At 35.3% G+C, this 26,665-nt stretch overlaps 1 protein-coding gene across 3 annotated transcripts in view; it reads right to left on the bottom strand.

The window, feature by feature from the left end:
* GBE1 (1,4-alpha-glucan branching enzyme 1) overlaps positions 1-26,665 on the bottom strand; it is a 151,127-nt gene that overhangs the window by 52,670 nt on the left and 71,792 nt on the right. For all 3 annotated transcript variants that reach the window (XM_052703678.1, XM_052703685.1, XM_052703694.1), the window contains exons 8-12: positions 16,907-17,022; positions 16,562-16,689; positions 11,898-11,996; positions 9,679-9,789; positions 4,870-5,041 (exon numbers count right to left, since the gene is read on the bottom strand). In XM_052703678.1, the coding sequence (XP_052559638.1) occupies positions 4,870-5,041; positions 9,679-9,789; positions 11,898-11,996; positions 16,562-16,689; positions 16,907-17,022 (626 nt within the window). The remainder of the gene's footprint in view (positions 1-4,869; positions 5,042-9,678; positions 9,790-11,897; positions 11,997-16,561; positions 16,690-16,906; positions 17,023-26,665) is intronic.

Here is a 26,665-nt window from a genome sequence, read left to right as displayed (position 1 = left end):
AATTAATAGTCTTCAAGCAAATTGTATGCGTATTTCCCACCATGATATTGGTGCTACTGATGCTTTTACACCATTCCTTGTTTGTTGATATATTTTTGCCTAATAAATGTTTTTTACTTTGAAATGCCTTAGTTTACAAAAATCTATGTTTCTTTCTGCAAAATGCTCATTTGAAGGAAGAGTTGATGCATAGCATTTTTTTTAAAGGCCCAGGAGAAAACAAGGTTTCATTACATCGAACGTTAGAGAAGAACTATTAAGTGCATTAGAAAAACTACAGCATAGAGAAAATAGATAAACTGCTGTCTAAATGAACTAACAAGTGGGAAGCATAGAAATCTGAACAGATTGATTTGATGATATTAGTGAAACAGAGATAAATGTCAACTCAATTAACAAATAGCATCACTCAACGATCATGACTGCAAAGAATTCTGTAGTTACCGAATTTTTATTTATTTATTTATTTAACATAAAAGCAAGAAAAAGAAAAAAGTTGTTCTTCAGGAAGAGAAAGACTCTAGAGCCCTAATTAAGAGCTATTTTACTACAGAAAAGCCATGCAAAATAGTACTAGAGAGATCCAGGGAAACAAGCTGCATGGGAAATGCTGAGTCACAGCCTGAATCACTGATTGATCACTTGGGGAAAGGATTAGGTCAGCTCTGGGAGCCCAGGTGAAGGCAATGCGTCACTCCTCTTAGACCCCCCCCCCCCCACATCAGGGCTGACTGCCAGCAGGTAAAGATCTCTTTTTGGATATCCGTCTGTTGTGAAGTTTTTCCCTACAAGTCTCGATCTTTGGATACAGGTGAGCATTCTTTTCCCGTTTATTTCTTGCTATTCCACCATGTTAATCTTTCCAACTGAAATACAAATTCACAGAAGAACTGCTACAGCTCTTCTGTGTGCCCTGCAGAGCTGCGTGCCCAGCAGAGTTTTCCCTACTTGGAGGGAACTACTACATTGTCTATAGTTTTTCTTCAAGAACAGAAAATAAAGTCAAATACAAGTGAAGGCATGTACAGATGTGGTAGTTTTGTAGTGATAATTTCAACTTTTATTTGCATGAAATATGAGAACTGTTATTTAAATGTTATCCAGTGGATGTCAGCAGTGTTTCTTGAATTCACAAGGTATGATGAGAATATTCCAGTAATATTCTAGAAGTCTTACAACGATTTCTACTTATTCTTGTTTTGCAATTTAGCAATTAGATTCAAATCAAAAGAATTTTTGTTGAACTTGTAGCTGTTTGTAAGGTATTTATTTTGGTTTTGAATCTTCAAGCTATGAAAGGTAAATATCACTTTTCTTCTGCTTTGAATTACATTAATATTATATGCTTGTTTTAGTTCAATATCATTACATTTACAAACATATACATTTGCATTTGAATAGTGTTACCAACATTGCCAACAGAAAAATTACTTTTACTGTATAATATAGGCACAGACTATGAATGCTTTGGACTTCTCCTAAAGTGTCATTAAAGATCAGACAACCATGGGTGTATGATCTACATACGTCAGCATTGTCATGGAGGAGAGAATGCTCTGGTATTACTTAGGCACTGCACAAAAGTATGAGACTTCTGTGATTTACTAAAATCCTATAACGTTTTCTGAATAGCAATGGCTCTGCTCAGTATTAAAATCTCCATCTAAGAAGAGCACTTGGGCAACAAATTACAATTACAACAACAGTAGAATTGCTGTTCCCTACCTGCTATGAAAGCACAAGTATCAAAACAAGTACTACTTCATGATGATGATAATTATTAAGCAAACTGTCCTTCCTGTGTTCATTCCCTAAAGCAGAATGTTAATCACTGTCATGCTCATATTCAGCCAAGAATATTAAGTTTTCCTTTCTAGGTTAAGTTTCCATTCCAGATGGGCAAAAGAAACCCCAGAGATTACTTGTGAAGCTTTGTTTAAAAAAAAAAAAAAAAAAAAAAAAAAAAAAAAAAAAAAAAAAAAAAAAACCCAGAAAGACAGAAGGAAAGAATACTCCCAATGGTTTATATTACTAGCAAAGTAACTTGCTGACGTGACAGAATGTTTATATTTGTATTTAAGTTTCCATATGCCACTGCTTTCCTCTATTAGGCCTTCAGTAAAAATGAAACAGCCTGAAAACATGAAGGAAAAAAACAAACAAGGATAACTTCCTGGATTTTTGAAGTGGTTTCCTACTGTAATAAGGACAGAACTAGATAGTATTAGTGTCAGGAGAAAGTCACCATCAGTGTCTGATGGCAAGAACTTTCTCAGTAAGAATCTGCTTGCACATACAGAATATGAATGATACTTCAATACAGGTGTACACAAATGCTATTCCATGTCTTCAAAGAGAAAATCAAGCATATATTTGAGAGTACATTTCTAATCCCATGTATAGTTCTGCTAAAAAATACTTCTAGAAGGCGTCTCTTTTTCTTCAAGGCAAACAAAGCATTGAGAAAGGTATCTTCATTGGTAGGGTATCTTTGTATCATGGCTTTGTTTTTTGGTTTTCAGTATTCCGCATTCATAACATCACGTAGTGTACTGGGAGTTAAAGTGTTAATGCTCCAATTCTGGATGCCTATTCCCCTGTTCATTATGGAAGTCATGGGATCTGGCCCTTCCAGGTGGGGCGGACTCTTACTGCATGGCAGTGGATGCTGGAAGGTGCTTTCCTAGCCATAGCAAGCTTTTCAGGTTTGACTCAGTCTCAAGAATTCTCTCTCTCCTATCTTATTTGATTTATTAGTCTTAATTTCAATTAAATTGTATTATATTGTGTTATCTTGCATTCCAATATCATAATTAGTAAAATAAGTTTTCCTCCATAGATTGTTGCTATTTTTTTTTCCTTCCTTCCTTGAGCCCAGCTCTCATCTCCCTATCCCTTTTCCCTTCCCATTTTGTGGGGTCGGAAGGGCAGGGGCCTACTGCCCCCCCATCACGGGCATAGATTGATCCAGTTAACTCTGTGACACTTTGGTATCTTCATTTTCAGAAAAAGATACTTTTTTTTTTTTTTTTTTTTTTTTAATAAACTTAAGAATGCACAGAGGCAACCAGAGTGCCTTCTCCAGTTCTGAAAAGAGATTCCTTGTCTTTTTCCATCTCACTTGAGTCTTCTCTTCCTAACTCTTAGATTTCTCTCAAAATAGAAAATTAGAGAACTTGCTTGTCATTATGTTTGCTTAATTAAATAGTGTGTCACAATGTGCATTTTAAGTACACTAAATTTATACATTTTCTCATCCAACATTCAATTTTTTTCACCTTTTACATATAGCATTATAATTTACTGAAACATTTCCAGAACTGAAGGATACACAGTATTAGCTGTTCAATCAACCTGCACTGACATACTGAATTTAACATGCCACATTGAATTACTTATTGTTTCTCTAACCTTATGAAGTCAATCTGAGCCAGAGACATCTGCAGTTTAGTAGACATATTTTCTAAACACCTGCTTCATCAACTACTACATAGTATCACTAGTTTGAATGAAATAGCGCACATCATACCTTATACATTTTTTGGCCTGTCTACAAAACTCACTTTTTTAACTAATTCTTTTTCACTCTAGAGAAAAAATATTGAAAGCAATATTTTTATTAGTGTAGCACATAATGAAGTTTTTTATGCATTGTATTAAAGTTACTTTAGTTCTCAAAAAATAAAATAAAAATAAAATCCCCAAACCCACTACCAGGGCACCTAAATTTTCGAGTGTTCTTTTATTGATGAGGAGAACAGTACAGGCGTACTGAAATGCCAGCACTCTCTTTTTAAGGTTTCTTCTTTTTAATTAGAATCATATTAATATGTATTTATGTATATGTAAAACATGCTATTAAGAAAAGAGAATAAAGTACATCCAGTTCTCCTCAAACATGATAGTAAATGACATTTAACAATAAAAACTGAAGGCAATATAAGATAATATAAGCTATAATTTTCAAGTATTTCATTGCCTGAAAATCATCCAAGATGACTGCTTTCAGCATTTTTTTGCCTTTCATGTGACTAACAGAACTGCTGTATAAAACCTGGCATGCCAAGTTACAAGATTGTAATTTTATTTTTTCTTTTTTACAATAGATAATGTAAGGGTTATTTTGCAAAGAAATTAAGGAAGAGGTTATCAAGCATAAATTGTTTCAATATTGCATGTAAAACTAATAACAATATTAATTTTTTAAGACCACATGCAACTTTAACTGGCTGATCAAATGAGAACTATGAGATGGACTTGTAGCAATAGTTTAGGAAACAATGCAACAGTTGTATTTTAGAGATTATGAAGAAAGAAGTACTGCTAGCTCTCACTATTTCCCTGCTTCCACGGCAGGATGTGCATCCTGTCTCTGATTCATCTTTGCCTACATCTCACTGAACTCCTGCTCTTAACTTAGAAGCAATGAAACAAAACAACTGATTCTAGTTTAGTTTCTTGCACTAATTGTTTGATAGCTAATAACTGAAATAAGAACTAACTCTTCAGTTATTTCAATGCTACTCTCAAAATCTTGAGACAAAAGACAACCTGGTTTTGTAAAGTAAGACTTACACAGACAGACCTGCAGAACTACAATTAAAATACTCGAACTATAAATATGAGTAACCTTAAACTTTAAAGAAACTTATTTCTTTTACAAATAGGGGCCCCGTTGATTTTATTTTCTTGTTTTACAATACATCTTAAAGACAGAAAACAATCTGTGTTACAATTTGTGCTAAATCTTTATTTAAAAAAAACCAAAAAACTAATAGTATAGTTGTAAGATGGTATCATATATTTTTATTTCTCTATCAAGCCTTCTGTAGATGAGAAAATGAAAGGCATGCTCCTAAGGTTACTTACCCATGAAGTTCAGATAGCCATCTCCTCCAAGTGTGTGAGTAATGAGGCGAATCAGTTTATGAAGCTGAATTCCGCGATCAATAACTGGAGTTAGCGGTGTGAACACACTCATGTTTGTGTACATCTCTGCATCCATCAATCGAAACGCCAATGTCTTATCACCAACAAGTGCCTATAAAAAAAAAAAAAAATAATGTGAAAGCCCCTAAGAATACTAGAAGAGTTTCTAATGTGTTTTTTTTTTTGTGGGTTTTTTTTTTTTTGTTTTTTGCTTTTTGGGTTTTTCTATTTTGTAAGGGGAGAACTTGAAAAATCTGTGAGGAGTCAAGAATGTGGCTTGCTGAATATGACCTACTGCTAGCTCACAAACCAAACAACTTGCCTCTACTTATGACCATAAGGTCACAGTAACCCTGCTTTCTAATTACTGCAGCAATTATATTGTTTGATATATACCACACCCATATGATTACACAATCTGCTGTCAAAAAGAAAAGCCTAAGTTGAGACAGGAACATCCCTGGGCTGAGCCCTGCCCAAATCCCTGATCCAGCTGCCCACTTCACCTGTGCAACTCTGTGCTGGTGTGCATATAATAAATCAGCTCCCAGCCACCTAACTCCAGCTATGGTATTATGTTTTGCATGATGATATCAAACCACACAGTTAATTCTGACTACCTTTTTGCTTATGTACGTAAAATGTTAGCTTCTACTCAATAAACTGCAAGTAGCCTATCATTTTAGAATTTCTATAGGAAAAACATAAAATGAGAAAGCAAACACCTCAAGTAAAGTTCCTGGGATGCGCAAATAAATGTTATATGCTATTAAGAATATGATGTTTTCTGATTTTACATAAGGGAGCAATATAAAATAGTATTTCTACCTAAAAACAGTAACTGGATTACTAACTTGTTAGTGTTTACAGTACTTAAGGCCAAGCAAATCTTTTTAATAACAAGAATTATTCTAATATATTAGCACACAGGTAGTAGGAAATGTTTGGGATTGTTTGTATGTACCTGTAACTTTTGTTCTATCAGCTTGATTCTCATTTTATACTCTATTATGAAAACTTACTATGTTCCCAGAGACAGCTGAGTTGTAAACAGGTGAAGGTGAAAAACCCATCAACCTTTAGTTTTCAGACTGGCAATATAATTACATAAATAGATAATTCCCCCAAAGTACTCTTATTTCATTAGGGAGGAAAAAAAAAGAGAGTTCCTATCTAGGAATGGAAAGACTGCAGTGCTAAAATGTCTTGTATTAAGCAGACTTGTGTATTCACACAGATAAAACAAGTGTAACTGTAGTACAACAGACAGTAGTCTATCTGGCTTAGCACACTGTCTTCAAAAACAGCCAATAGCAGATGTGAAAGAACAGAGCATGAAGGGAGCCAAACTTCTCGCAATACTTCCCAAAAACACTATCACAAATAGACAGATGTTGAAACATAATGTTGGTATTCAGAAGTTTTTCAGGAATCTTCTGTGAAACAAATTCAAACTCTTGTGAAATTATGTAAACATGGTACAAACATTACACAACATGACAGAATTTGCTTCACGCTGAAGAAATTAGGGAGGAACAACTCTTCTCTTTATGCATAATCTGGTATTTCTTCATTTAATTTAACATCCCTTAATCTTTCTCCTAGAAATTGAAACAACTATTCACATTTTCTATGTAAGTCATGGCTTTGTAAACTGATGCTCTTCCAATTTTAATAATCTATCCTAAAGAGTCTTGGTCTATATAGTTTTCTTTTTATGAAAGCCATTCCATACATCTGATTATTCTTATCAACTCTGTCAACTTCTCTTCCAGTTATGCCGGTTGTCCTGAGATACAGGACTACATCTGCCTAAAACATTCAGGTGCAAGTAAACTATGAAAGGCTACAGTGATATACTGATTTTGCTTTTTGCTATCTTTCATCATAATTTCCAGAAAAATACATGCTATCTGCCTTCTACTAGCATTGACTTGATATTTTCATACGTGTATTATAATCACAGGGCCCTATACTGTGTTTACAGTCTGTTCATAAATTATTATTACATGTAAGAAATTGGAATCATTTCAGACTCTTATGTGCTTCATTGCATGTCATTACATCACATTTTATCTATCATCCTGTTTTGCTTCTCTGTCCTACTTTTCACCTCTTCACATATCATCCTGGTGTTCATCTGCAATCCACAAAGCTATTTTTATGTTCAAATTTGAAATATACATACAGCTCTTAGCCCAAAGAATAAGATTCTAAAATAAAAATACATTGTCATACGAAAAAATTAATAAAATCCAGTATGAAATAAAACTGTAACGCTATACGGGAGCTCCTTCAAAAGTAATGCCTCATATTCTATTACCCTGGCCCACAGTGTCAGAGGCCACTGTTGATGGTATGACAGTAGAGGTTGAATCTTCCCTCAAACATTCCACTACCTTCTCTTGCCATGCAACAGATGGCAGCAGAAGGGCAGTCTAACAAAAATGATGTCTGACGTGGCAGTGCATATAGAGCAAAGATGTGTCATTGAATTCCTCCATGCAAACAAACAAACAAACAAAAAAAAAAAAAAAAAAAAAAAAAGGCACCCATTGACATTTGCAGATGCTTGCTGAATGTTTATGGGGACCAAATAGTGGATGTGATGAAAAACTTAACATAAGCTAGCAGTGTGTTCTTGCAGCTTGGAAAGCAAATAGAATCCTGGGCTCCATCAGAAGAGGGGTGGCCAGCAGGGACAGGAAGGTGATTGTCCCTCTCTACTCTGCTCTTGTGAGGCCCCATCTGCAGTGCCTGGGTTTGCCAGAGAGCTCTTGGAGAGGGTCCAGAGGAGAGCCACAAAGATGGTCAGGGGACTGGAGCACCTCCCCTACAAACACAGGCTAAGGGAGCTGGGCTTGTTCAGCCTGGAGAAAAGAAGGCTGCGGGGTGACCTCATTGCAGCCCTTTAGTACCTAAAGGGAGCCTACAAACAAGAGAGGAATCAACTCTTTGAAAGGGTAGATAGCAGCAGGACAAGGGGAAATGGTTTTAAGTTGAGGGAGGGAAGATTTAGAATCATAGAATCATAGAATCACCAAGGTTGGAAAAGACCTAAAAGATCATCCAGTCCAACCGTTCACCTATTCCCAATAGCTCCTACTAAACCATGTCCCTCAACACAACATCCAGTCTTTCCTTGAACACCCCCAGGGTCAGTGACTCCACCACCTCCCTGGGCAGTCCGTTCCAGTGCCTGACCACCCCTTCTGAAAAGTAATACTTCCTCATGTCCTCATTTAGGTTGGATGTCAGGGGAAGTTCTTTACAGAGAGAGTGGTGAGGTGCTGGAACAGGCTGCCCAGAGAGGTTGTGGATGCCCCATCTCTAGAGGTGTTCAAGGCCAGATCAGATGGGGCCCTGGGCAGCCTGGTCTAGTATTAATTGGGGAGGTTGGTGGCCCTGCCTGTGGCAGGGGGGTTGGAGATTCATGATCCTTGAGGTCCCTTCCAACCCTGGCTATTCTGTGATTCTGTGATATGTGAGCACAATGAGGTGGAGGATGGCGCATTTAAGAAACACTGCCGTCTTAGAAACAGTAGATGCAGATATTTATGACAGCAGCATGCAGGCTCTTGTTTATTGCTTGTGAAAATGCATAGCTAATGGTGGTGACTATGTAGAAGAATCGTGTTGTGGAGCTGAGAATTTGCTCTATTAAATAGTGTTATTGTGCTCTTTGTATCTGCTGTATTTTTCATGGAAAGGAATGGGAGGTATTACATTCAGAGCAACCTTCATGTTTCAGGATGAAGACTCTTCTTTTATAAAAGCATATAAGCAGAAAAATATGCATTTCCAAGTAATACCTCAATTTTTTGCCAGGATAGGGACTCCACTCCTGTGCTTTAAGTGAACACTGTGAAACAATCTCATCAATAGGAAGGCAAATAAGCACTCAAAAGCAAGTTGATAAATTCTTATTTTATATGACAATATAGATCTTGTTTTAGGCACTTTTGTTGACTTATGTCAACACAGAAAATACATATCAGTCTCTTATGTAAATGAAGTATCTGAATAAAGGTTACTTAAACCTTTTATAAGAAAACTATTTTTCCTTCGTTCTTATTTTTAAGTTTAATATTAGAAACTCTAAACTATCATGTTTACTGATACCTCAGAAATAACAACTACAAAGACAGTGGGAATTGAGTGCTATCTAACTAAACATTATTTTTTATTTTTCCACATGCAGAATCACTACAATTGCTGTGTTTTGCACCAAGTTGTTAAAGAACATGCCAGTTAGATCTCAAATTAGAATTGGAGCTTGCAAACCTTTAAGAGATGAAACATTTTTCTGACGGGAATAAAATCATTTCAGACAGTGATTCAGTAAGTAAATTTGCTAATTTGTCATGTTGTTTATGCTTATCATAAGCAGTGCTCCAGCCTACCTTATGGAAACTAGAATTTTTGAAATTATAAATTACATGCTTTCTTATGTCCTCTGACAGGCAGGCAAAACTGGAAGGTAGCATTTGTTTGTTAAATTACAAAACTGAAAAGTAACACCACCCACCCAATGCAAGGAAGGATCAAGAATAAACAAATCAAAACAAACAAACAAAAGAAACACAACAATAAGCCTACATGCAGTGTCTGAGACTTGCACATATCTGAAGCTGTTTCCTATCTTTCCCTAGTCAAGATTGAATTTTAATAACAAAAACCATCTAAACTAAACTCATCTTCTGTGCACCTATATATGATAAATAAATAAATAGGCATTGTCTACCATACCTGGTCATGACTCTCTGCATATGCAATATATTTCTCATCATATCGTCTGTTTGTTAATGTATACACAATATTGCCCATATTCCAGTCTTCATCTTTCAACTCCTTAATTATCTACAGAAATAAAGGAAAAAAAAAAAATCGATCAGAAGTTATTGCTTTTTTTTTTTTTTCCTCTACTGAAAGCATAGTACTACCTTTCTTCATTATTTTGGCATACAAATTCTCAATGAATGGTCAACTAAATTTTGAAGTTATGAGCTTTCTCTGATAATCAAAAAACATTTCTGTTCATTATACATCTTTCTATGTATTTGATATTCCAACAACAACAAAAAAAAAATAGCAGTGACATCAAGAACACTGATATGATGCTGTAAAATTTAACGTCCTCATGGTAACTGGCTACGCACTCCTCAACAACTTTTTTATTCTCCCCTTCATAAATTCTAGCCCTGAAAACATTCAGGCACTGATGCAGCATATAACACACTAAATGTAATCTTAATCTGAACAAATACAGTCACTGTTATGGCAGCTATCACTTCTTAGCTACTTTTTACAGATCCATCAGAACAAGTTTATGGCACCCTGGAGATCTTTCAGATCTAAAATTTCTTTTAGAAAATTGCTCAGAAAAACAGGTGATTAAAACATATATACTCAAAAGCTAGAGAGAAAAGTTATTAAGGAATTGATAGACTGCAACATTTACACTCCCAATCATTTTAGCTTTACTTTTGTCCCAAAAATGTGGTAACAAACTAGGCACATAACTCAAGCTTGTCCTCTGTGGTTACTTATTTGCAGCTACCTTATCTAGAAGATTTTTGCATCACTTACGTTTTTTGTAAAATCAGCATGCTCCTGAACTAAAATAAGAGTAAACTAAAATAAGACACTACAGCAGAAATTGCTGTAATAGTACAATAATACATTCATAATAGAAAAATCCAAACATTTTGATTCTAAAAATTTAAGATTCTTTTCCTGTACAACATAAAATTCAGCCACATTTATTTTACCTATGCAGAAAATCACTAATTTTTGTCTTTCAAGGTGTGGCAGGGAAGTTGAACTAATAATGGGAATAAATAAATAAATAAAATGGGAATAAAAAATAAATTAAATTAAATTTAAAAAACAAACAAACAAACAAACAAACAAAAAAAAAAACACAAAAAAACATCATCACAACAGGTTATTATAAAATTACGTGCCCACACTATATTCAGGATCTAAATTTCTTCCCACTCCAGAGTTCAGTGACGCTATTAGGAAGCCTGGTAAGTTTGTCTTCTGCATGGAAAGAAGGCAAACTGTTTTTCAGCAGATCGACCCTCTACCTACTAGCTACAAAAAATGAAAGATTATGAAGTTAATTCACTTTTTATTTTAAGCTACTCACTACATTTACTGGGGCATTAATGCTCATATAAAACATTTATTGTTTTCAGATTATCATGATGGCCCCAGGGATTAGGATGCAATCTTATATCTAACTGAAAAACATTCTCTAAAACATTAGAAAAAGCCTTTTAAGATTGTTTCATTCTTTTATTGTTTCATTCTTTTTTTCTTGTGATTCCCTGAAACAAGGTAAAGCTGATTTTTATCAGTTTTTTATCTTTAGTCAGTGTTCATTAGCATATTACTGTTCTTGAAGAGCCCTTACAGTGTTATTATTCTTTTTGTAACCCCATGCTGCGGATTGTTGGTGTTAGAGTAATTACCTCATGTTTACTTTGGTTAAATTTTAAATAGCCCTATCTATGCTCAGTGCCAATTCAGAAAAGTTCATTGTATGTTTTTGTTTGTTTCTCTCTAACTTATGTGCATATGGTTATCTTATTATTTATGTGTTCACATTCAATATTGACTATACATTCTACTGTTGCTCCAAGTTATAGGTTACTTCAAATAAAATCAGTGTATGCCTGTTGCATTGAATAAAGAAATGAAATCAGCTAAAATGCAAAGAACAGCCCATAATCTTTCTCATCTTCTCAAACCTGAGATATGATATCTGACAGCTCTCATTTCATCCACTAATATCTGTGCTCAAGACTGTCAGAATTTATTCTAATAGGGCATTAAGTTAATGGATGAGGGAGACAGTTGAATTCATCAGCAGAATTCCTAAAAGTGTTTCTATATACGTGCAGTTAGAGAAACACAGCACTCTGAAGAGCAGAATGTATTTTTAAAACACATTTTCTCACCTTTATCCACTTATCTGGAATAGCCATGGCTAGTCGATAATCAAATCCTCCTCCTCCCTCTGCAACAGGACGGCAAAGAGCTGGCATTCCAGAAACATCCTTAAATGATACACAACATAATTTGGCTAGCATAGTAATTATTTTTTCAGCTTTTCCATCATACAGTTGTACTCCAGTGTACACAAGTGCTATGTAAACTCTAAACAGCCTCTGTGATTGACTAGGGAGAAGGGGATGAGAAGGGGAAAGAGAAAGAAAAATCTGTGTGTGATTGCAGCACAGACTTACTCTTTGAATGCAAGTTACAGGGAAGTATTATGACTCATCTCAAATATTTCACTATAAAGCATTTCATAGAATAGATATTTGAAGAGAAAGAGAATTTAGCAGAGGCAGAATTTGAAATAATTAGCTCTCTTGAGTTTCAAGTAATCAATAGTAAGTAAAAAGTAATCAACAAAAGACAAATGAAACCTTCATTTTGTTTATTGATATTCTGCATAAAGAACAGCATGAAAGTAAAAGGCTGAATTAAGTACAGCAAGGAATACAATCTCTACTATTTTCCTACACACATAAAACTGATTCAGCTAGCCCTGGAAAGTAACACACTCTCGTTGCATAGTTCTCCAGCTTTATATTCATGGAGGCTGGTCACTCTTAATTTTATAATTCAAAGTTCTTAATGTTTACATCATCATTTTATTAGACAGTTATGTCACATAACATCTTTCCAATAAAGTTAGATTATCCAAGTAGAAAATGCAAATCCAAAAATAATTGCAAAATATCTACCAACAATCAGTTGAATCACATTACATAAGTGAGAAGTCATTCCACCACAGTGGCTATGGATTAACACACGTATCTTTTGTGTCTACTCAAGTGTTTATATGGAACTGAATTTATCTTAAACTAGAACATTATTTCAATGCAGAATTTGTAATATAATCAAAAGATGTGGAATTTCCTTCAGAATGAAAAAGGTATTTGCATGTGAAGTTGCATATAAATACTCATACAGCAACCTCAGAAAGTTCAACAAATGCAAATACCAAATCATGCCCGTGGGATGGAATAACCCAGACATGTCTAACCCACAGCTTATTGGTTACAGGTCTGCAGTCCCCCTCTATCCCAAGTCACCATGGTGGCAGCTCTATCCCACCAAGCAGCTCAACCAAATTCAGACAATGTGCCCATCTCTCACAACAACCAATCTTCAATGTGCAATCGTCACTCTCTGGGCTAAATCCACGGCATGGGGTGAGTGCAGTGCAGTGCTAACTCTACTTAAGGTAAATGAATTTTGATTTTATGCATTTTAAGCATTTTGAACCACTGGTTCAAAACACAGTTCTGTGAACAATGTAAAAACAAGCAGCTGTGCTTTTCATTCCAATAAAGGAATTTGAGGGTAGGTTTCAAGATTGACAGAAAAATCAATTGTTTTGCATATTCGTGACTCCATTATCAGTCAATATAAATATGGTTAACCACAAATTTTCAAATGGAACATACAGAGTTTCAATCAGATACCCAATTCAACATTTTGATCATGCCTCTTTACCAGACTTTAAAGACTTCTCTTCCCAGACAAAAAATTCCCCCTATTCACAGTCACACCTTACATCTTATTGCTTTTTGGCAGTATGTACATTTGTGAGCAAATCTTTTCAAGGATGAAGCACAGGAACAATTAAAATTTCATCAAAAATCCCTGGCAAACACCTTGAGAGCACATTATAATAAGAATTGCAACCACTGCCATCAAACCACCCTGATGCATTAGTTTCACAAAACAAGGTCAAATATCAAAATATCATGCTAGTCCTATGTTTTGTTGCTCTCTTGTGTTTTAATTAAAAAAAAAAAAAAAAAAAAGTTGTATTAGTTATATATACAAAGTATATTATTTATTTATATGCCACTCCACAATTCCTCTTCATCGAATGCAACCCAGGCAGGACAAAAGTTTCAACACCCATGGACTAACCCCTTTTATCAGGGCAGGCAAGGACCTGCCAAGCCAGAGAGCTGCTCTGCTGGAAAGGCCCTGGGCTGGCAGCATGCTGAGAGATGGCTGGCAGCATCTTCGGCTGAATGAACAGACAGATCAAAGGAAGGGATTATCACACTTCACTCAGCAGTCATTAGACCGCAGAAAAAACAGCATCCACTTTTTTCCCTGCCCAGCTAAAGATAGATACTGCCAAACCAAAGGGAGTTTATCAGGAGGTTAGCAGGACATGGGGCTAGAGCCCTTGCCCTGCAAGGGGAGGCTGAAGACTGGGCCTTGTTCTGCCTGGGGAAGAAGAGACAGCAGGGGATCAAACAGCAGTCAGTGCCTGCGGGGTTACTGAGGAGACTGTTTGTGTAATGAGTTAGACAGCAAGAGAATGAGTGACACAGGTGCTAAATCAATACAGAGACGGTTCTAAATGGATATTAGGAGGAATGTAAATCATTGGGAGGTTAAATAAACAGACTGCCCAGAGAAGCAGTGGGAGACACGTCCTTGGAGGTTTTCAAGACCAACTTAAAAAAAAAAAAACAACCTTTGAGCATTCCAATTATGTAAGTTCAGTTACGAACAAATTTTGAGCAAGAGGCAAGGCTAGATTATCCTAGTTACCTTCCAACATGCACAAATTTATGTTTTCTTTTGAAGTATTTTTCAATATTTATGTATTTATGATTTTCACATAAAACTTCTCTCTTTCAATTTATTGAAGAAAATTATTAAGATTAATTAATAAGAAAAGTTAAGTTTAGGAAAGTAGGAAAGCACACAGCTTTAAAAATAAGACAGGCTGTCAAAAGAATTTCTGTACTAGAACAGTGTTCTACAATATTCAATCTCTTTATGTAGATATCTTCATGTCAAGATAAATAAATCTAGAGATTCTATATGTTGCAAATCTCAAAGTGTAGTAAAGTGGATTTTTTTTCCAAATGTTTGGAAACTAGAAAACTAAGTTAAACAGTTCTTCTAAATTAGTCAAAGGACAAAAACATGACTAATGCCCTCCAAGACATCAGACTTGAAACACACGCTTTTCTCTGTGGATCCTACTAGATCAAGGGTGGGAGCCTGAGATTTAAGTACCTCCCACTGACTTTATTTGCAGTTTCCAAAATCAGATTTTGGGGAAGTAAAATTTGAAATTTAATATTTATACCCATCTATATCTATAGTTTGCCTGAACAGTGAAAAAACAGAGACAATATTAGATTGTCCAGCATACTTTCCTTCAGATGTAAGCAGCCAAAGCCTAAGCACTTGCTCACATTTGTTTGACATGAGTTGTATGTAAAGAATGAAATCACTGCAGTTGTGTCTGTTTATATAAACCTTCAGGCCTGATACAGCTTTTAACATTTTTTTTTTTTCTTCCAATTATACAAAGCCTTAATCAGTTTTATTTAAAAGACAAAATGAAAAACAAACATACAGACAGAAATACCTAAACATTTAGAAGCTACTAAGATACTGAATACACAGAATACTAAAAATCTGTAAAATTATGAGAAAAGTATTTACAATATATATTATGATTAATTACGGCTATGCAAAACCATATTTTACTTCTATTGCATTCATTCTATCATCATTATAGGCAAACAAAAATTCTTTACTGTGTTCTGTAATTTTCATTTATGCCAAAAGTTTCCCCTCTTGATCCATATGGATCAAATTTGTATTTTGTACAGTGACTCCCAAAGGCTGAAGACTGATGAATTGAAAGAGAAGCAGTTTTCAACACAAACGAGGGAAATAGATGAGGCAACTCATGATTAAGAGTTCTTAAGCCTGGAAATACAAGCAGATTGAACTCAAAATTTTATTGGTAGAAATGCTTACAATCTATAGCTTCCTACAAAATAAGCCTTCTCACTTACTCACAGAGTAATGAGATGTTTCATTATGAATTGCTTACCAGATGTGGCTTTGATAGCCTTCCATAATCTTTTAGTCTATAATGTAAACTTACATAAGTACCATGATTTTGTTTATATTTTGTTTGTCTAATACAAAAGAGTTTCATTAACAATCCATATCATCCCATAATGAGATTTTTTAATAAAAAGAATTATTTAAATATAACAACAGATAAATTCTCAAGAGAACTCAAATGGCTTAAATATAGCTTATTTACTCCCTCAGAAACCTGAAGGAATTTAACACTAAATACTAATTATCATACACATTCAGTATTTGTAAATTTATCACATTTATTATGAAAGGTAATTGTCAATTATGCCAATATAATTCAAAATATGCAAATCAGCAGAAGGGCTGTTAATCTTTAGTAGCAAGAATTGCTAGTGACAAATAGCAATAATGAAAGACTAACGAACTAATAAAAACAAGCCTCATTACAAGTTCAAGAAAATGAGAGAGAGGAAAAAAAAAAAAGAACAGAAATCCTCATATTTGTTAATGACCCATTAATGTAGAGAAAATTCCCTATATGTGTTTTCCAGTTTCTCCCCCCCTTCCTTCCCCCCATTAAGGTGCAGTCTGTCCTCTAATTAATATTTATCAGCTCATGTCACTTCTTGAGTCCCTGAAGGATGACTTGATAATTACTAGGAAATCACATCCAAACACAAAACTGATCAATACTAATTTCATTCAGTATGGAAAATTCTGATTTTACCTCTGCTATTGTTATGCATTCCGGGTGCAAGAAGCTAATCATGTGGTTGGCCAGCATCAGATAACACAAAGCATCTTCATCCACATCTAGGCCAAAATATTCATTGTAATCCCCACTGAATTCTTTGCCTATTAAAATAGAAAGTTTAAAAAGATGCATTTTAAAAATATATTTTGTAATACGTAAATTGTTATTCAAAATCTCAAATCTATCTTCATAGCAGAAGAAAAAAAGATATTGGCAAATCTGGATTAGTTTTTGAGTATTCAGTTAATTTTTGTATCACAATTTCCACAACAGAGCTGCAACAGGACTGCTTACATCAGAAGTGATTAAATTACTTACCAATGCCATGACTGTGATACAGCATAGATGTAACACCATCAAATCGGAAGCCATCGAAACCATAATCTTCAATCCACATTCTCAGATTAGACAAAAGGAATCTCAAAACTTCCCAGCTGAAATAATATGAGCAGAAAGCTTTAGAAACCTTGGAAGGAACTACTGCTCCTTACACAATGCATCTACTTGAATATACTATGTATACTACCCATATTGGACATATTACTTTTTTAATGACTTTTTCCCCATTCCTTCAATCTGAGTCTCTTACTGCACAGAATTTTAAGCTACTAGATTGGAGCTAGGATAAAAGTTACAATCTATCTACATATACATATCTTTATAGGTTACTGTTTTAACACATTTTAATACAGAATACTGTACATATGGTTTGCATCTTTAAAAATAGTTACACTCTGTGGAAATAGATCTTATAAAAATGAAAAAGAAATTGTTAGTTAACATTTACTTCCCAAGATGTTATGGATTTAGAGCAATTTCTAGACCCAATAGAAGTTCAAAAACTTCTGTGATATTTTTTTATTCCCTACCCCAATTATACATATAAATCACATGTCATCAGTAAGTTACTAGCATCATATCATGTATTGTGTTATAGAAATTGCTTAAAGCACAAAGTAATGGAAATTGAAGAGGTATTATTTGCAATTCAGAACAACAGGAATGAGATGTAATAAATACACAAACAAAGCAAGGACAGAAAATCGAAAATATAAAAGAAGTTCCCCAGTAAGTAAGCACAGAGGCATCTGTGAACAAAATTTATAACAAAGAGTAGAACAGTTTCCAGAAGTCTCCCTACTCCTAGCACTCTGACCTCAGCAGTTTCAAAACCACTCCTATCTTGTTTCTGTCAGTTGTGCCATATTGTACTCCTGTACTCTGATACCCTCAGTACAGGCTGCAGCAAATGCATCTCCTGCAAGCTAAGGTTCAAGACAGCTCATCCACCTCAACTATTCCCATGAAGTATTTTTTGCCTATGCTTATGACATTTACCAATAAAGCATAACTACAGTCCTACCCATTAACAAGTTTGAGCTCAGGCAAAAGAGAAGGCTACACAGAAGCATGCATGACACCTCACTCATCAGCCTCTGGCAAGGTGAGATGGAAGGGGTACTAACTCAAGGTGCATTTGTTAGCATCACTATTGTAATTTATCTATCCACATAGAAAGAATTAGCCAGTGAAGAATATCCTTGATCTTTTCTATATTTTATTTATCAGATAAAAGAGGCAGCGCACTCATGAGGCTATTGCAACCAAAGGGACAAACTCTGTTTTGACAAAAGAAATATTTTCACCTTCATTCCTCCCAGAACCCTCCTCATATGAAGGCTGCTTTAAATCTTAAAATAGAGGAGGCATCCTAAATACATTATGAACCTGGTAAAATCCTGATCTCATTCAATAAAAAACTCTCATTTCTAATTTTCTTTGCACACTGCATGTAAATATTTGTGCATACAAAAACAGAAATGTTGCTAAATCAGAAATTTCAAAGCTAGGAAATGCAAATCAATGTATTGCCTCAATTCAATCAATTAATACCTTTTTGAACATGTATTACTTGATAACTTTTTTCCTCAGAATTGTTTAATTTACAAGATAACATTATAGTAGGAAGATCCCAACATCTTACCTGTAGAACTTCTTAGATATTTCTTATTTTTTAGGTGAGATGAGTTACAATGAATGAAAAATAAAAAAGATAATGCTCTGATGGTGAAAAGACTAGAAAGATAACCAACGTTCTTGTGAATTGGCAAACTTGCCCCTTCAAATTGCAACATTTTGCCAATGCTTAATGAACCTTTTCCCGGCCAGCATCAAATAGGCAGTAAGATCTTTACTGTAAGCTAAGCACTGTGAGTCACATCAACAGTAACTGTATGGTGATAAAAATAATCTCTCCTGATTAAGATAATACATGTACAAAGAGTAGATTAATTGTCACAAGCACCAACAAGTCTTAGAAACTGGTTTTCCTCATTACAGACTGCTTGTCTTTATAACCTTCTAGCACTTATGACAATAAATAGGATTTGTAAAACATACACAGAATTCCCAAGATGGGTAACATGCAATTTTTCACACATTGTGGGCACTGAAGACTGGTCTTTTGAAAAAGATGGAAAGGAAGTATGAAAATAATTTGTAATTACTTTTACATTAAAAAGTGACTACAGAGAAGAGTAAACAAGATGGATTTGCTGAATCAAAACATTAGTTAAAAAATCAATGACTTTAAAAACCTGTGTAGGAGCAGGAGGTGTTTTCCAGCCATCTGATTGCACATGGGAGAGAAGATCATGAATAAATAAACAAGAAAACAAACAGATGAAATCTGTTTCTCATATAAACTTGGAGGGGGAAAAAAAAAAAAAAAATGAGGAAAGGGTGCAATTCCAGAGTGTAATTTTCACTCTATAGGGTGACAGCTCCAAAACAAGAGCCAGAATAACAGTTTCAAAGAAACAAGCAAATAACAAATTATACAGAGATTCATTAGTTCATCCAATTCAATTTGCTCATGGGAACAGCAGCACTAGAAATAGAAGTTGACAGAAGTAACAAAAAATTGTGGAATTGCAAAATCATAGCATAAATGAAACACATCCACAGTATAAGCAATAATTCAGTAACATTTCTAAAAGAAATAGATCCCATAATTTAACAGATATGCAAACAGGATAGCATTCATTAAGAATGTAATTTTTTTCTGGGCAAAAGCTGTGCATTAAATCACATCCTAACAGCTTCTCACACTTTTATGTGCCATAAAATTTAGAACATTCTTTTATTCCTTGCAAGAACTAAGAGGGCAAGAGGAAAAAAAAAAAAGCTGTATTAGCATTTAACAAAATGATTTACAACATAAGGAATTTAAGCAGTTGAGAACTCACTCAGATACCACTCAGAACAAAGGTGGTCTTTGCAAAGAAATCTTGGTTTTTGTCCTTCCCTGTGAAAGATAACTTATGCATTTCAACTGAGAAATCTGCCTTTTTAGTGAAATGTGCACACAACTGCTTAGATGGCCTGGTTTCACAAGGTGATAAGGAATTTAAACAACTAGGTCGGCAGAAAACCTGTGAAATTTTGTGTAAGTCATCCTCATTATTTACTTTTTTTCCTCCTTTGCTAATAAAGAGAGCAAATAACTCTGGAATTCCAAGGCAATATGCTTGGAAGGGAATTGTGTGGAAACCAGAAACCAAAATAAAAGCCAGTACTAAAAACTAAAGCGCTATCTTCCTGGAGGGCACAGTAATCTGAGAGCAGAAGAGGGCAGCAGTGACATGTGGTTTCCCCTGTATCAGTTCCCAGAAGCAACGAGTTGACTCTCCCTCCCCCAGTAAAAACCACAGAGGCAAAGCATAGGGTACTGTTTCCAAAGATGGGATTTCTGGGAATGCACTGCTATGGCTGCTTTTTAACCAGCCTTTTAAACAGCGAAATAAGCCATTAAGCCATTACATTTCATCAATATTGAGTTCAGTTACATTTCAAAACTAACATTCAGACACAAAATAACTTTTAAGGAAAAAACTTCTTCTGACTATAAAAATTGCTAATTAATCTTAGTGCATAGACAAATAGAGAGCTGAGAAATTACAAAACACTAGAATTTTACAGTTCAACACGTACTAAGTTTTTAAGATTATTTTAAAATAAAGAGAAGACAATTGACAAAAGTTCTGAGGACAGACTGGTATAAAGTTTCTACATTCAAACTAAATTCCAGTTACAGGAGAATTTAACTGATATTAGTCTTCTAAATGACTGCAATGCTGTTGCAGAGTTCTTAGGCAATTCTTTAGTGTGACAGTATTTTAGATATCATTAAATGAATATGAACAAATTAATCTTTTTTATTTAAAAAATATTTCCACTATAGACTATCAACTCAATAGATAATCAGTGTTACCACAATCCCTTTGGTCAAGTAGTTCAAGCTGTTGCACTGTGAAAGTGAGCTGAGGGCCAAAGGAGAACTTAAGAGGTTACATGAATACGTTGGAAAGTTTTTACTTCTGTCCATCACAATCTCAGACATGGGTGAAGCTTGAAACTAACACTTCCAACAATAATACACCTTTATTGGCATGAAACTTGAAAAGATGACACTCGCATTGAATATATCATTGTTATATTTTCTTGGGAAGGATTACAAGGATAACTTTACAACTCCCCCATCTTCCCAATGCTAATGGCTCAAGAGTTGCTTAATAGAGAGCTTGAATCATTAAATAGTATCTACTCACATCATCTTCAGTCATATCACTGATGAAGAACTACCTTTTTTTCCCCATGAAGTCTCTGAATTTAAAATAAGTATTAGCTCTAGATCTAGCCCCCAAGCTTTTTTTCACAGTTAGAAAACATGAGGGCTGCTCCAAAAGTAATACCTCCTATATTATGTTGGCCCAGAGCATCAAAGGTGGATGCTGATGATATGTCAGTAGAGGTTGAACCTTCCCATCAGTATTCCATTACATTTTGTTGCTGTGTGACAGATGGCAGCAGCGGAGCAGTCTGACAGAATGGCATCTGACATGGAAGTGATTGAGAAAATGTGTGTCACCGATTTTCTCCCTGCAGAAAAAAAATGACACCTACTGGCATTCTTCCATGCTTGCTGAAAATGTTTATTGATATTTCTGGAGACCAGTGGATAAGAGCATACTGAGGTGGTGGGTTATGCATTTCAGCAGAAGCAATGGCAACATGAAAGGCAAGTCACATTCCAGACAGCCATGCAGATTTTTTATGAGTACGGCAGGCAGGCTCTTGTTCACTGCTGCTGAAAATGCATAGCTAATGGTGGCAACCATGTCAAAAAGCAATGTTCTGTGGCTGAGAATTTGCTCTATCAAAAAGTGTTATTATGTTCTTTGTATCTGCAGTAGTTTCCATGGAAATAAATGGGAGACAATCTACATATCTTAATTACTGCCCCACTATTTTTTTCCTTCCCCACTGTCTTGGTTTTAGCACTATTCCATAACATGATATCACATGACAAGATCTTTACTGCTGGAACATGGTGCCAGAGAGCTGCACTTTCCTCAGTCAGCTCGTAGCAGTCTCATCTATTTGCACTTCCTGTGTCCTGGCAGCATTGGCTACTCTTATGTGAGTTTCAGCTTTGCGAGAGGAAGATACACTAAGAAGAGACAAACTACAGTTCCCAGAAGTCTCCAGTATTCTCCACATTTTCCAATTCTGGGTAAAAGAGGTAGGAGAGAACAGCCATGGAGAAGAAAGTCCTCTTCCACTTACAGAAGCGCAACGAGCAACGTGGTCGAAACTTCACTCTCCCCCATTTATTTAATTCATTACCTGTAACTCCTTTTCATGTCATACTGTCTTACTTACATTCTCTTATCATTTGTAGTAAATTAGTTATCCTTCCTTATCTCAATCACATCATTCATACTTCTTCCCCTCTGGAAGAGGGAATAAAAGGAGCAGGTTGTGAAGCCCCATCACTTGTGATAGAATCAACAAAACCACAATACCCACTTACTACTTACAATCATTTATCACATTTATCACTCACAATGCTCCCTGCATTGTGAGGTTCTGTTTGTTTGTTTTAAAGAGAAATGGATCCATATCATGACCTTTCTGTTTCACTTGATTAGATTATGCTCACTTTGCTACCTGCATGGAATTCATAACACTGAAAGCACATAATTTATATCCTGAGATACATCACAGATGTTGACAATGCTACGAGACTTATAACCTTTGATCTTTACTGTGCAAAATAGCTTTATCTTTTAAATGCTATTTCAAATTAAGAAAGCATTACACTAATAACACAAGTAATATCACAACTCTCTGAGTTCTATCTTTCCTTTTGGTCTACTGTGACAGCCTAAACCTTCTCACAACTGTGAATTAGATAGCTTAGTCTAAAGGTTTCACGGCCAGCTTTCCTTCTGGCCTCAGTAAAAAACTCCTGACTAATACTGCAAGATCTTAGGACCCAATTGTGGAACAGAGAGCTCTCTACTAAAAAAGAATGCACACAGATCACTGCAAGTGGATGAAAGGTTTTGGTAAACCAGAGCTGCTATGCAGTGAAAATATTAAAAGTGATTTGCCAGCTTAGATTAATGCACAAGTTAACAGTACTACGACACCAGAAAGGAGAAAAAGACATTTATTATAGACACATGGAAGAATGTCAAATCAATAAACAAACAAAAATGCTACACATCTGAAATCAGAAAAGATGAACAGAGGTGAAATACTCAGAGACACGCATTTGACAGCAAACCAGATCTTAATTTCAAGAGATATAAAATCCCTCTGAGGCAGTGCTAGATTGCTTGACTTGTCAAACAGTCATTTGTGTGTGTTCTAGATAATCATGCTTCTACTGAAGAGTAGGTATCTGCACCAGAACACAGCAGTGACCAAAGACTAGAGTGGCCTGAAGTACGTAGCCTACCTTGAGGCCAGAAAAGGATGCAGTTAAGTATGAAAGTCTGAAACACTAGATTAGGACTCAGGGCCTCAGGATGAATTAGCGATTGTGAATAACTGCAATATAAAAGTTTCCTGTAATCTCACAGCCTATACTGTGGCCCTCTGGAGTCTTTTGTCACTGGAAAAGCTTTTTTTTTTTTTTTTTTTTTTTAAAAAAAAAAAAAAAAAAAAGCCAACTAGCCTTGATTCTTCAGAATCTCTTTTCAAGAAATGCATGAATCTTGCATGTGTAAGATTACATGAATAGCACATGCAATTCCAGGCAGATTTTAATTTTAGCCACAGGAATTCAGAATTTTTCAACATAAGAAAATCAACAATATTATAACACTAAAAGACTACTTCAAATGAGTCATAGAGAGACTAAAAGCTTCCTGTAGCGGTACACAAACAATAGATTTTTTTTAAACCTTTTTGTCAGAACACATCTTTGCTCAGTTGTTATTTCATCCCTTGACTTACAAAGGAAAAGCTCAAAAGTATTTCTGATTTTCAATAAGACTTCAAAAAAACTGTCATTAAATATTTAATTTAAGTAATATTATAAAATATCATGAGTAGGTGAAAGAAGGATTATTTTTAAGTTTGGAAGCATTTGTTCAGGGAAGATCTGAAGTCCTTTCATGAACTAGGTCATAGAATTTTCTAATAAACAACATAAGAAGTTAAACACTGATGAATCAGTTGCATTCCAAATTGCACAATTCTATCTCACCCTCTCTAGAGGCATAATAAATGCATTCATTTTTAATACTAAAAAGAAAAAAGCAGAAATTCTTTAAAAGAAATTACACCTTTTATTAATAAATTAATAAATTATGTTTTCATATTTTGTATATAAATAATTTAATGATTATTCTTCCAACAAGAGCAGCACTGGTTAATATATCATAGAATTACAGAACCACCAAAGCTGGAAAAGGCCTCTAGCATCATCCAATCTAACCGTCCACCCATCACCAATATTTCTTACTCAGTACATCTAAATGTTTCTCGAACACCTCCAGGGACAGTGACTCCACCACCCACCTGGGTGCCCATACCAGCACCAGACCAATCTCTTCGAGAAGTATTTCCTAACATCCAACTCGAATCTTCCCTGCCACAACTTGAGGCCATTTCCTCTATTCTTATTGCTAGTCACATGGGAGAAGAAGTCAACTCCCACCTCACCACAACCTCACTTCAGGCAGTTGTAGAGGTACCCTGTGCCTCCTCTTCTCCAGACTGAACAATCCCAGCTCCTTCAGCCACACCTCATAAGACTTGTGCTCCAGACCCCTCACCAGCTTCATTGTCCTTCTCTGAACTCTTTCCAGGGCCGCAATGTCTTTCTTTTCATGAGGGGCCCAAGACATGGTCACCATCATTAGCTATGCATTTGTCCTAGCAATGAACAAAAGCCAGCACACCACACTAATAAAAACTTGCACTAGAGGAAGTGACCCACCATCCAGTTGCCATTGCTGAAACACACCAACCACCACCTCACTGTGCTCATATCCACTGTCTGGTGTCTGGAAACATTCAGCAAGTATTGTTGACGGTCAGTGGGTGCCATTTTTTCCACATGGAGGAACTTAATTACAAACCTTTGCTTCACATGCACTTCCATGTCAGGTGCTAATCTGTCAGACTGCCCCTCTGCCGCCATCTGTCACACAGCAACAAAATGAAACAGAATATTGGTGGGAAAGTTCAACTTCTGCCACCATACCACCAACGTCAGCCTCTGATGTCTCTGTCCAACGTAATAAAATAGGAAACATTACCTTTGAAGTTCTTGCATATTCTGATAACTAATAATCAACTCTTGCTGCAGTAAAGATGGTTAAAAAAATTCAAAAGGAAAAGAAACAGAAAACAATGCACAAAGACTATTAGTTAAGAATCATTAACATTGCATTATGTTCATCAAAATTAATTATGATCAAGCTATTTTTCATAACTCACAATTAATTGTTGTTTTAGAGAGTGTGAAGCCATAGCTTGTTATTCTAAGACTAAGTGAAAGGTGTATAAAATATTGATTACTGTAACTAAAAATGAAACCACCAGAGTAGTTTTCCTCATCTTGCTTTAGTTGAAAGTATCTTATTTCACTAAAAGCCTCCCCCCTCTCCTTTACGAGTAAAGAAGAAGAACAGAAAAACATCTTTGTAGATGCAGAGGATTTTGCAATTTAGTTTTAGCCAGACTTCCACAGTCTCATATCAGACAATGCCCTTTCTGAAAGCATCAGTCCTGACTCCCATACGTTCACTGTTATGAAGGAAGAAGAAACTTTCATTCATGTCACTCTAAAAGATACAATAGCAACATGCACTTATTAGACTTACAGAATCATAGAATCATTTGATTTGGAAGAGACCCTTAAAGGCCATCTAGTACAACTCCCCTGCAATGAACAAGAACATCTACAGCTAGGTCAGAGGTTCCCCAGAGCCTGGTCTACCCTGACCTTGACTTGATACATACTCAATAATTACTTAGGGGAAATGATTTTTTAGAAAGCTCTTTCATTCAAATAAAAGCAGTAATTCTGAAAATATTCCTAAATAGCGCTTGCCTAAAATTTCTACTTCATCTATTGCTGCAAAGAAGTGTTAATCAGTGAGGATCTCTTAGTACAGAATCTCACACTAACTAGAATGCACCCATATAATGCTCTCATGCTTTTTAAATTTGAATTCATACCTGGATCAGATCTTCTCTTCTGCAAAACAAGGAAAGAACTAAATCTATCCTGACTCCAGAACTTAGAACGTCCACTTGTAATAGGAACACAAGGGCATGGGGGCAGGCTATTCATTCAGTTCCTAAGAATAACAGTATAGGAGGAGAAGAAATTCAGCTATGTGGTGCTAGATGACAGATTTGTGGACACTTTCCATTACAATTATGAAGTTGAAATATATGAAAAAGCACTTTCAAGAACCAAATTTCTTGGAAATTGTAAAAAGAGAGTTTATCCACACTCCACATTTTCTAAACATAAACTAAGTGATTTTGAAAATAAACTTTTAACAGATGCCAATTCCAAAATACTTCTTTGAAAAATGACTTATGCTGTAAGGTAAATGAAAAGTTCAAACACGCTACAGATTTGGTATCATTACATCTAAAGTGCTGACAGCATAAATAACAGCACCTGATTTATTATTTTCTAAAATCCATCAAAAAATCTGAGGGATGCACTTTTCAGATGTCATATATTTGGGCTGTAATTTA

Source organism: Tympanuchus pallidicinctus, unplaced genomic scaffold (assembly GCF_026119805.1).
Source record: "Tympanuchus pallidicinctus isolate F22 unplaced genomic scaffold, pur_lepc_1.0 scaffold10, whole genome shotgun sequence".
NCBI lineage: Eukaryota > Metazoa > Chordata > Aves > Galliformes > Phasianidae > Tympanuchus > Tympanuchus pallidicinctus.
Note: the sequence above shows the minus strand (reverse complement) of the source record. Positions and strands in the feature narration are given on the sequence as shown.